Source organism: Mobula hypostoma, chromosome X2, assembly GCF_963921235.1.
Source record: "Mobula hypostoma chromosome X2, sMobHyp1.1, whole genome shotgun sequence".
NCBI lineage: Eukaryota > Metazoa > Chordata > Chondrichthyes > Myliobatiformes > Myliobatidae > Mobula > Mobula hypostoma.
Window position 1 is genome coordinate 44637803 of NC_086129.1, and position 10667 is coordinate 44648469.

At 41.7% G+C, this 10667-nt stretch overlaps 1 protein-coding gene across 6 annotated transcripts in view; it reads left to right on the plus strand.

The window, feature by feature from the left end:
- The window catches only part of LOC134340835 (RING finger protein 214-like), a 60909-nt gene extending 56732 nt beyond the window's left edge, over positions 1-4177 (plus strand). For all 6 annotated transcript variants that reach the window (XM_063038396.1, XM_063038397.1, XM_063038394.1 and 3 more), the window contains exons 14-16: positions 197-337; positions 1190-1285; positions 4041-4177. In XM_063038396.1, coding sequence (XP_062894466.1) covers positions 197-337; positions 1190-1285; positions 4041-4106 — 303 coding nt within the window. In that variant the 3' untranslated portion in view covers positions 4107-4177. The remainder of the gene's footprint in view (positions 1-196; positions 338-1189; positions 1286-4040) is intronic.
- Positions 4178-10667: the final 6490 nt, after the last annotated feature.

Consider the following 10667-nt stretch of genomic DNA (forward strand, 5'->3'; position numbering starts at 1 on the left):
TATATTCCTCATTTTTGATTACACCAGCTTGAGTGATGGGAGAATTGTCCAGTCACATAGAATGGTGTTGTTAACACATGTAACCTTTTAAAAGTAAATAGTTTATTGAGAGAGAAGAAGCTTTATTACAATGTGCATCTGTTTTCAATGCTAATGAATCTTAAATTGAAGTGTGTTTGCTCTCCTTATCAAACAGTGTCTTCCGTCGGGTCCCTCTGGAGTTTCAGTCAGCTTGCCTGGGCACTTCCCGCCAGCTGTTGTTCGGACCAGTCCGTACATGTCCTTGCCCAAGAGCAGAAGTGGAACTCTACTTTCATATCAAGAGAGGCCAGCACTGGTTAGTACGCTGCCTCATCTTCACAGAGCAATTTTTTTCTCTCTTCTTTGTGTCTTTTCTTTGCCATTACACACCTTTTTGTAAGTAACTTTGTCTGTAGATAATTATTTATCAGGGCTTCCTTTGTTGCCAGCTTGGTAAATAGTCGAGAAAACCATGGGTCAAGGTTTGTGTCCAAATAATAAGTTTAAAAAGTGAGTTGTTTGTCATTGCACTTGGCTTAGTCTTACATACTGGGAAGTTGAAGGAACTGTCAAAATGCAGAGTTTGGGTACAAATTACACAACATAGTTACATAATGACCTGAATTCATAGCCTGCTGTTAGACTGTTAGCAATAATGGTGCTTTCAATATAGAACATAGAACATTCAGCACAGTACAGGCCCTTCAGCCCACAATGTTGTGCTGACCTTTTAACCTACTCTAAAAACACTTTGCTCCTATGTAGCCTCCATTTTCCTTTTATTCATATGACTATCTAAAGTCTCTTAAATATCCCTAATGTATCTGTGTGTACCACCACTCCCAGCAGTGCATTCCAAGCACTTGCCACTCTGTTTTTTTAAAAAAAACAACTACTTCTGACATCTCCCCTCAGCCTTCATCCACTGTCCTTGAAAGGATGTCCTCTGGTATTAACCACTGCCACCTGGGGAAAAAGATGCTTCCTGTTCACTCAATCTATGCCTCTTATAATCTTATCTTAAATCTCTTTAAGAGCTCTTAAACGTAACTTGACAGATTTGTGCTTGCCTTGCTTTCATGGCCCTTTTAGAATAAATTGCCAAGTTTAAAATATTCTAAGTATGCCCACTGGCTGTAAAAATGAATTGAATTCTTCTGAACTTCAGGTACCTGGGAGTCCCCGCCTATGTTTGATGTGTCAGAAGGTTGTGCCTGTCAGTGAGGTGCATCCAATGGCTTGTTTGCACATTGTCCACAAGGAGGTGAGTGCACTGTTTTCTCCTATTAATCAAAGTATTAAATTTTCACTTTCATTAGCTGTGACTTGGTAGCACCCTGGTTACCTGCATCAGAGAGTAGAAAAGTTCTAGGCTGTTATCTCCAAGTCAGCATCTCGGATGAAAGATGAATGAAATATCCAATGAAATATTAAGTCAAAGCCTGTTTGACTAGTTGGATATTTTGAAAAATAGCAGAACAGATCACCACAAAATCGAGGCTAATAATCATGTTTTTAAAACACTGCTGTTTGTAGGGGCTTGCTTTGCACAAATTGTCAACAACATAATTAGTGTTACAACCGTAACTAGTTTTCAAATGACCATATGCTACTCTGGGTGACTCCGGAAGGGTTCACAACTGGCAATTTTTTTTATATAACTTGGGGGAAAAAAAATTGAATCAATTTTTCTTTTAAGTGATGTTTTTGGACTAGATTACCTTTCACTACCTAGCAAAATAAATGATTATTATAACAAGTACAAATAGTCTATATTGGAATAGTTCATCACAAGTTTGTTATCTCAATTTTCTGTACTACAATTCATACGTAGAATCATGGAGCACTACATCACAGGAACATGCCCTTTGGCCATGTTGATGGTCTGTTAAGAATGGGCACGGGTACTTGCATACACCTATTGGAGTTTGGCTTTGATTGTACTTTGGACTTCAATAGAAGGTTATAGGATTAATCACTGATCGTCAGGGCCAGTCTGAATGGGGAAAAAAAAATCTTACTCTTGATATTTTGCTTCCAATTTGGCTTCAAGCAGAACTTGCACACCTTCCATTTGTGGGATAATGGAAAATTATAGCAACTACACAACTTGTTAGTTAAATTCTGTCCATGACAACCGAAAATGAGCTGGTGAGACTGCTCCATGCCTTAGGAGGTTATTGTAAATGTATCTCCTTCCTCCTGAGTTCCAGATCAACACCATAGAATCATAGAGCACTATAGGACAGAAACAGGCCCTGTGGCCCATGTAGTCTATGCTAAATTGTTTTTCTGCCTAGTCCCATCGACCTACACCTAGACCATCCGATCCATGTACTTATCCAAACTTCCCTTAAGTGTTGAAATCAAACCTGCATCCACCACTTGTGCTGGCAGCTCATTCACCACCCTCTGAGTGAAGAAGTTTTCCCTCAAGTTCCCTTTAAACATTTCACCTTTCACTCTTAACCTATGACTTCTAGTTCTAGTCTAACCCAACCTCAATGGAAAAAGCCTACTTGCATTTACCCTGTCCATACACCTCATAATTTTTTTACCTCTGTCAAGTCTCCCCTCATTCTCTACCCTCTTGGGAATAAAGTTCTAACCTATTCAACCTTTCCCTATAACTCAGGTCCTCAAGGCCCAGCAACATCCTTGTAAAGGTTTTCTCTGTACCCTCATTGATTTCTTTCCTGAAGGTAGGTGATCAGAACTGCACATAATACTCCAAAATAGGCCTCACCAATGTCTTGCACAACTTCACATAACATCCCTACTGTGTATTCGGTATTCTGATTTATAAAGGAACCACTTTTGGTTGATTAAATCTCTTCTTCCCAGCTATTGACCCCCATGTCTTTCTCCTTGAGCAGTCTGTCCGAATCCCCCCTTTTCTGGAGAAATCCCTAACCTGCCCATTCTTATTGCTGCCGTACTCCAAGAATAGAGCAGTGTTCTAAAATCTTTTCCATCCTCTCTAGTCTGTACATCCTTCCTGTGATATGAGCAGGACAATACCTAGTACTCTGATCCCATTGATTTTATGTGGTTTTGCTCTGACTTTCCAGGTCTTCACTCTGTGCCTTGTTCCAATCAGAAGGTCTCCCCTTATCTTCAGTCTGGCTTTGATCTATTCTGTCCCCTATCATGGTTCATATTTGCCTTGCAACTTGAAGGAGAACATATGGCTCATTGGGTTTATGCCGGTTCTTTGAGTGAACCTATCAATCCCATTCCCTACTGATTTTACCTGTAGCATAATTGCTCTATTGTGCTTTCCTGTTGTTTTCTACCCAGCTATCCAATTTACAGACGCTAATTAACATGCCAGCACAAATTTGGGATATGGAGGGGACAGTCATATTGAGAGGAACAAGCATGCAAACTCCACATAGAGAATTTTGGAGGTCAGGATTGAACCCAGTGCTGTTAAAAGTATGAGGCAGTAGCTGTACTTGTACCACTGTTCTGCTCTGTCCCTGTCCTCATTGCCATGAGTCTCCTAACTGCAGTGTCCTAGTGATCTGCCTTGAACTTAGGGTAGTGGTTTGGATTGAAGCTTGGATGCATAGGGTGGCCACAAGATGAACACTCAGTCACAGATGACTTTTTTCTTCAGTACCTGGCCTCTCCTGTTACATGCTACTGCATGCAGTTTATGTCTAACCAGGATTTAGAGGTGAAATTAAGTTCTGTGTTGTAACTGACCATTTAGGTCAATATCAGCAGCTTCCAGCTTGACAGGTCATTACTGATCCTTTCCAGAAGGTCATGCTGACAGAATAGAGGTTCCTGCAGTTACTACTTTCATCTTTAAACAAAATGCACAACATCCACTAAGAAAAACATAATGATAAAGCCACTTCTGTCCCTGCAGATAATTGAGTAAGCCTTCACGATATGCAGCATTTTTATATGATGTGACTTTTGCATCATTATATCAGCTCAGGATGTCTCACTTATGTGACAGGATCACAATTTCTGTTCTTTAACTAGTGTTATCTCGTTTTCCCCAGTGCATCAAGTTCTGGGCACAGACCAATAAAAATAGCAGCTGTCCTTTCTGCCCCACGCCACGGTGATGAGCCTTTCTGGACCTTCTGGTTGGAAGAGATGCAGGAAAATGGAACTGGATTTTGAGGACTACACCAGAACCGAACAACACAATGGGAAATAAATAGATGCATTTTTGGCACTTTGCCCACTTAAACCAAAATTGACACCAGTATCCTGAAAGTGTTATAAGTGACATTGAAGTTGATGTTACACTGGTTCAGCACACCTCTGTATCTTGGGAGCTAAGACTAACATTGAGGTTTTCATCTATCTAGCTGAAGAATTAAGCTGTCTTTGAATAATGGAAATTATCAACCCAAAGCATTAATTCTGATTCTCTCCCCGGAGATGTTATCTGACCAGCTGAGTATTTTCAGCATTTTGTTTGTTTTAGATTTCTAGCATCTGATTTGATTTTTTTTTTGCCCCAGTTACTGTTTGTTGTCGGCCATATTTGGAGTGCCGTAACCTTACCTGTTTGCTAATTGGAAACAGTGGTGCACAAGACGTTCCTTAATATATGACTTTGCAGGGCTGAGTTTCTGCCTGAAAATAAAAAGAAACAGGTCATATTTTAAAATATTATCACTCCAGAGCAGAACTGTCTCTAAGTATCTGGCAATTTCTCCACATCATGTATCTTAATTAAAGAAATACTTTGACTAATTTAAAGTAGAGCTTAAAATTGGTAGTTTACTGTGTGCTTAGGAGCAGCTCATTGTTCAGGTCTTGTGTTAATCATATTCCTTTACCACCGTAGACTGTTTTAATTATTTCTATGGATACAGTTGATATAATTTTCACCACCTGGGCAAAAAATGATTAAATTGAGGGTAGATGAGCCATTCACCTGTAAAGACATCACAAATTGGAGGTCAACCTTGATTGCCTTGGACAATTGCGAGTACCTTTCCAGCAGCATTCAGATTTGCCCAAGCACCGCTTCCCAATCATAGGACCATAAGATATAGGAGCAGAAGTAGGCCATTTGGCCCATCAAGTGTGTGCTGCCATTCAATCATGGGCTGATCCGATTCTTCCAGTCATCCCCACTCCCCTGCCTTCTCCCCATACCCTTTAATGCCCTGGCTAATCAAGAACCTATCTATCTCTGCCTTAAATACACCCAATGACTTCCACAGCTGCTCCGGCAACAAATTCCACAGATTTACCACCCTCTGACTAAAGTAATTTAGACCATAAGAGCATAAGACAAAGGAGCAGAAGTCGGCCATTCAGCCCATCGAGACTGCTCCACCATTTTATCATGAGCTGATCCATTCTCCCATTTAGTCCCACTCCTCCACCTTCTCACCATAACCTTTGATGTCCTGGCTACTCAGATACCTATCAATCTCTGCCTTAAATACACCCAACGACTTGGCCTCCACTGCTGTCCGTGGCAACAAATTCCATTGATTCACCACCCCTGCCTTAAAAAATTTCTTCGTATCTCTGTTCTGAATGGGCGCCCTTCAATCCTTAAGTCATGCCCTCTCATACTAGACTCCCCCATCATGGGAAACAACTTTGCCACATCCACTCTGTCCATGCCTTTCAACATTCAAAATGTTTCTATGAGGTCTCCCCTCATTCTTCTAAACTCCAAGGAATACAGTCCAAGAGCGGACAAACGTTCCTCATCTGTTAACCCTCTCATTCCTGGAATCATTCTAGTGAATCTTCTCTGTACCCTCTCCAACGTCAGCACATCCTTTCTTAAATAAGGAGCCCACAACTGCCCACAGTACTCCAAGTGAGGTCTTACCAGCGCCTTATAGAGCCTCAACATCACATCCCTGCTCCTATACTCTATTCCTCTAGAAATGAATGCCAACATTGCATTCGCCTTCTTCACCACCGACTCAACCTGGAGGTTAACCTTAAGGGTATCCTGCATGAGGACTCCCAAGTCCCATTGCATCTCAGAACTTTGAATTCTTTCCCCATTTAAATAATAGTCTGCCCGTTTATTTCTTCTGCCAAAGTGCATAACCATACACTTTCCAACATTGTATTTCATTTTCCACTTCTTTGCCCATTCTTCCAATCTATCCAAGTCTCTCTGCATACTCTCTGTTTCCTCAGCACTACCGGCCTCACCACCTATCTTTGTATCATCAGCAAATTTAGCCACAAAGCCATCTATTCCATAATCCAAATCGTTGAGGTACAACGCAAAAAGAAGTGGCCCAACACAGACCCCTGTGGAACACCACTGGTAACGGGCAGCCAACCAGAATAGGATCCCTTTATTCCCACTCTCTGTTTCCTGCCAATCAGCCAATGCCCTATCCACATATGTAACTTTCCCGTAATTCCATGGGCTCTTAGCTTGTTAAGCAGCCTCATGTGTGGCACCTTGTCAAAGGCCTTCTGAAAATCCAAATATACAACATCCACTGCATCTCCATTGTCTAGCCTACTTGTAATTCCCTCAAAAAATTGTAATAGGTTTGTCAGGCAGGATTTTCCTTTAAGGAAACCATGCTGAGTTCTGCCTATCTTGTCATATGCCTCCAGGTACACCGTAACCTCATCCTTGACAATGGACTCCGACAACTTCCCAACCACCAATGTCAAGCTAACAGGTCTATAATTTCCTTTTTGCTTCCTTGCCCCCTTCTTAAATAGCGGAGTGACATTTGCAATCTTCCAGTCCTCCGGAACCATGCCAGAATCTATGGACTTTTGAAAGATCATTGCTAACGCCTCCGCAATCTCCACAGCTATTTCCTTCAGAACATGAGGGTACATGCCATCTGGTCCAGGAGATTTATCTACCCTTAGACTATTCAGCTTCCTGAGTACTTTCTCTGTCATAATTGTGACTGCGCACACTTCTCTTCCCTGCCATCCTTGAGTGTCCGGTATACTGCTGATGGCTTCCTCAGTGAAGACTGATGCAAAATACTCGTTCAGTTCCTCTGCCATCTCCTTATCTCCCATTACAATTTCTCCAGCATCATTTTCTATCAGTCCTATATCTACTCTCACCTGTCTTTTACTCTTTATATACTTGAAAAAGCTTTTAGTATCCTCTTTGATATTATTTGCTAGCTTCCTTTCATAGTTCATCTTTTCCCTCTTAATGACCTTCTTAGTTTCCTTTTGTAAGCTTTTAAAAACTTCCCAATCCTCTGTCTTCCCACTCATTTTTGCTTCCTTGTATGCCCTCTCCTTTGCTTTAACTTTGGCTTTGACTTCTGTCGTTAGCCACGGTTGCATCCTTTTTCCATTCGAAAATTTCTTCTTCTTTGGAATGTATCTGTCTTGCACCTTCCTCACTTCTCGCATAAACTCCAGCCACTGCTGCTCTGCCGTCCTTCCCGTTAGTGTCCCTTTCCAGTCAGCTTTGGCCAGTTCCTCTCTCATGCCACTGTAATTTCCTTTACTCCACTGAAATACCAACACATTGGATTTTGGCTTCTCTTTTTCAAATTTCACAGTGAACTCAATCATGTTATGAACACTGCCTCCTAAGGGTTCCTTCACCTCAATCTCTCTAATCATCTCTGGTTCATTACACAATACCCAATCCAGTACAGCCGATCCCCTAGTGGGCTCAACAACAAGCTGTTCTAAAAAGCTATCTCGCAGACATTCTACAAATTCTCTCTCTTGAGATCCAGTGCCAACCTGATTTTCTCAATCCACTTGCATGTTAAAATCCCCCACAATTATCATAACACTGCCCTTCTGACAAGCTTTTTCTATTTCCTGTTGTAATTTGTAGTCCACATCATGTGTCTGCATCTCTGTTCTAAATGGATGTCCTTCAATCCTGAAGTCGTGCCCTCTTATCCTAGACTCCCGTACCATGGGAAATAACTTTGCCATATCTAATCTGTACAGGCTTTTTAACATTTGGAATGTTTCTATGAGATCCCCCCTCATTCTCCTGAACTCCATGGAATACAGTCCAAGAGCTGCCAGATGTTCCTCATTCCTGGAATTATTCTCGTGAATCTTCTCTGAACCCTCTCCAATGTCAGTATATCCTTTCTAAAATAAGGAGCCCAGAACTGCACACAATACTCCAAGTGTGGTCTCACGAGTGCCTTATAGAGCCTCAACATCACATCCCTGCTCTTATATTCTATACCTCTAGAATGCCAACGTTGCATTCACCGCCTTCACCACCAACTCAACCTGGAGGTTACCCTTGAGGGTATCCTGCACAAGGACCCCCAAGTCCCTTTGCATCTCTGCATTTTGAATTCTCTCCCCCCATCTAAATAATAGTCTGCCCATTTATTTCTTCATCAAAGTGCATGACCATACACTTTCCAACATTGTGTTTCATTTTCCACTTCTTTGCCTATTCCCCTAAACTAACTAAGTCTCTCTGCAAGCTCTCTGATTCCTCAACACTGCCCGGTCCTCCACCTATCTTTCTATCATCGGCAAAATTAGTTAAAAATCCATTAATCCCTTCGTCCAAATCATTGACATACATCATAAAAAGCAGCGGTCCCAACACTGACCCCTGTAGGATGCCACTGGTAACCGGCAACCAGTCAGAATAGGATCCCTTCATTCCCACTCTCTTTTCTGCTCATCAGCCAATGCTCCACCCATGCTGGTAACTTCCCTGTAATTCCATGGGCTCTTATCTTGCTAAGTAGCCTCATGTGCGGCACCTTGTCAAAGGCCTTCTGAAAATCCAAGTGCACCACATCTACTTCATATCCTTTGTCTACCCTGCTTGAAATTTCCTTTAAAAAATTGCAGTAGGCAAGGCAGGGTTTTCCTGTCAGGAAACCATACTGGCTTTGGCCTGTCTTGTCATGTACCTCCAGGTTCTCCATAATCTCATCCCTAACAATCAATTCCAACAATTTACCAACCACTGATGTCAGTCTAACAGGTCTATAGTTTCCTTTCTGCTGCCTCCCACCCTTCTTAAATAGCAGACTAACATTTGCAATTTTCCAGTCATCTGGTACAATACCAGAATCTATCGAATCTTCAAAGATCATCGTTAATGCCTCCGCAATCTCTCCAGCTACTTCCTTTAGAACCTGAGGGTGCATTCCATCAGGTCCAGGAGATTTATCCACCCTCAGACCATTAAGCTTCCTGAGCACCTTCTCAGTCATAATTTTCACTGCACATATTTCACTTCCCTGACACGCTTGAATGTCCAGTGTACTGCAGACGTCTTCCACTGTGAAGACTGTTGCAAAATATGCATTCAGTTCCTCTACCATCTCTGCGTCTCATTACAATATCAACAGCATCATTTTATATTGGTCCTATATCCACCCTCGACTCTCTTTTACCATTTATATACTTAAAAAAGCTTTTAGTATCTTCGTTGATATTAGTTACCTGCTTCTTTTCATAATTAATCTTTTCCTTCCTAATGACCACCTTAGTTCCCTGCTGCAAGTTTTTAAAAGCTTGCCAATCCTCTATCTTCCCATTAGTTTTGGCTTCCTTGTATGCTCTCTCTTTTGCTTTTACTTTGGCTCTGACTTCTCTTGTCAGCCATGGTAGTGTCCTTCTTCTATTTGAAGATTTCTTCTTATTTGGAATGTATCTGTCTTGCACTTCCCTAATCATTCACAGAAACTCCAGCCATTGATGCTCTGCTGTCCTTCCTGCTCGTGTCCCTTTCCAGTCAACTTCGGCCAGTTCCCCTCTCATGCTGTTGTAATTTCCTTTATTCCACTGAAATACTGACACATTAGAATTTAATTTCTCTTTCTCAAATTTCAAAGTGAACTCGATCATATTGTGATTACTGTTCCCCAAGGGTTCCTTAACCTTAAGCTCTCTTATCACTTCTGCATCATTGCACAACACCCAATCCAGCACAGCCGATCCCCTAGTGGGCTCACCAGCAAGCTGTTCTAAAAAGCCATCCCTTAGACATTCTACAAATTCTCTCTCTTGAGGTCCAGTACTGACCTGGTTTACCCAATCCACTTTCATGTTAAAAGTCCCAACGATTATCATGACATTGCCCTTCTGACACGCCTTTTCTATCTCCTGCTGTAATTTGTAATCCACATCCCAGATGCTGTTTGGAGGCCTGTATACAACTGCCATTAGGGTCCATTTATCCTTGCTATTTCTTAACTCAACCCATACAGACTCGACACCTTCTGATCCTATGTCATCCCTTTCTAATAATTTAATATTATTTCTTGTATACCACCCCCTCTGCCTACTAACCTATCTTTCCGATACACTGTATATCCTTAATGTTCAGCTCCCAATGGCAGCCATCCTTTAGCCAAGTTTCAGAGATGGCCACAATTTCAAGATTGTCCATTTTATTTCTTATGCTGTATGCATTCAAATATAACACTTTCAGTCCAGTAGTTGTTGCTTTCTGTTTTAACTGCCTCTATTGCCCTGTAATTCTTCCCACTGCCTGTGATTATGCCTCCTCTCCTGCCTGTCCTTTCTATCATATCTGTTGCACACTATCTTTATTTCTGTTTTCCCCTTCCTCAGCCCTATCACTCTGGTTCCCATCCCCCTGCCAAATTAGTTTAAACCCTCCCTAATAGCTGTATTAAACCTACCTGCTTGGATATTGGACCCCTTTGGGTTCAGGTGTAACCCGTCCTTTT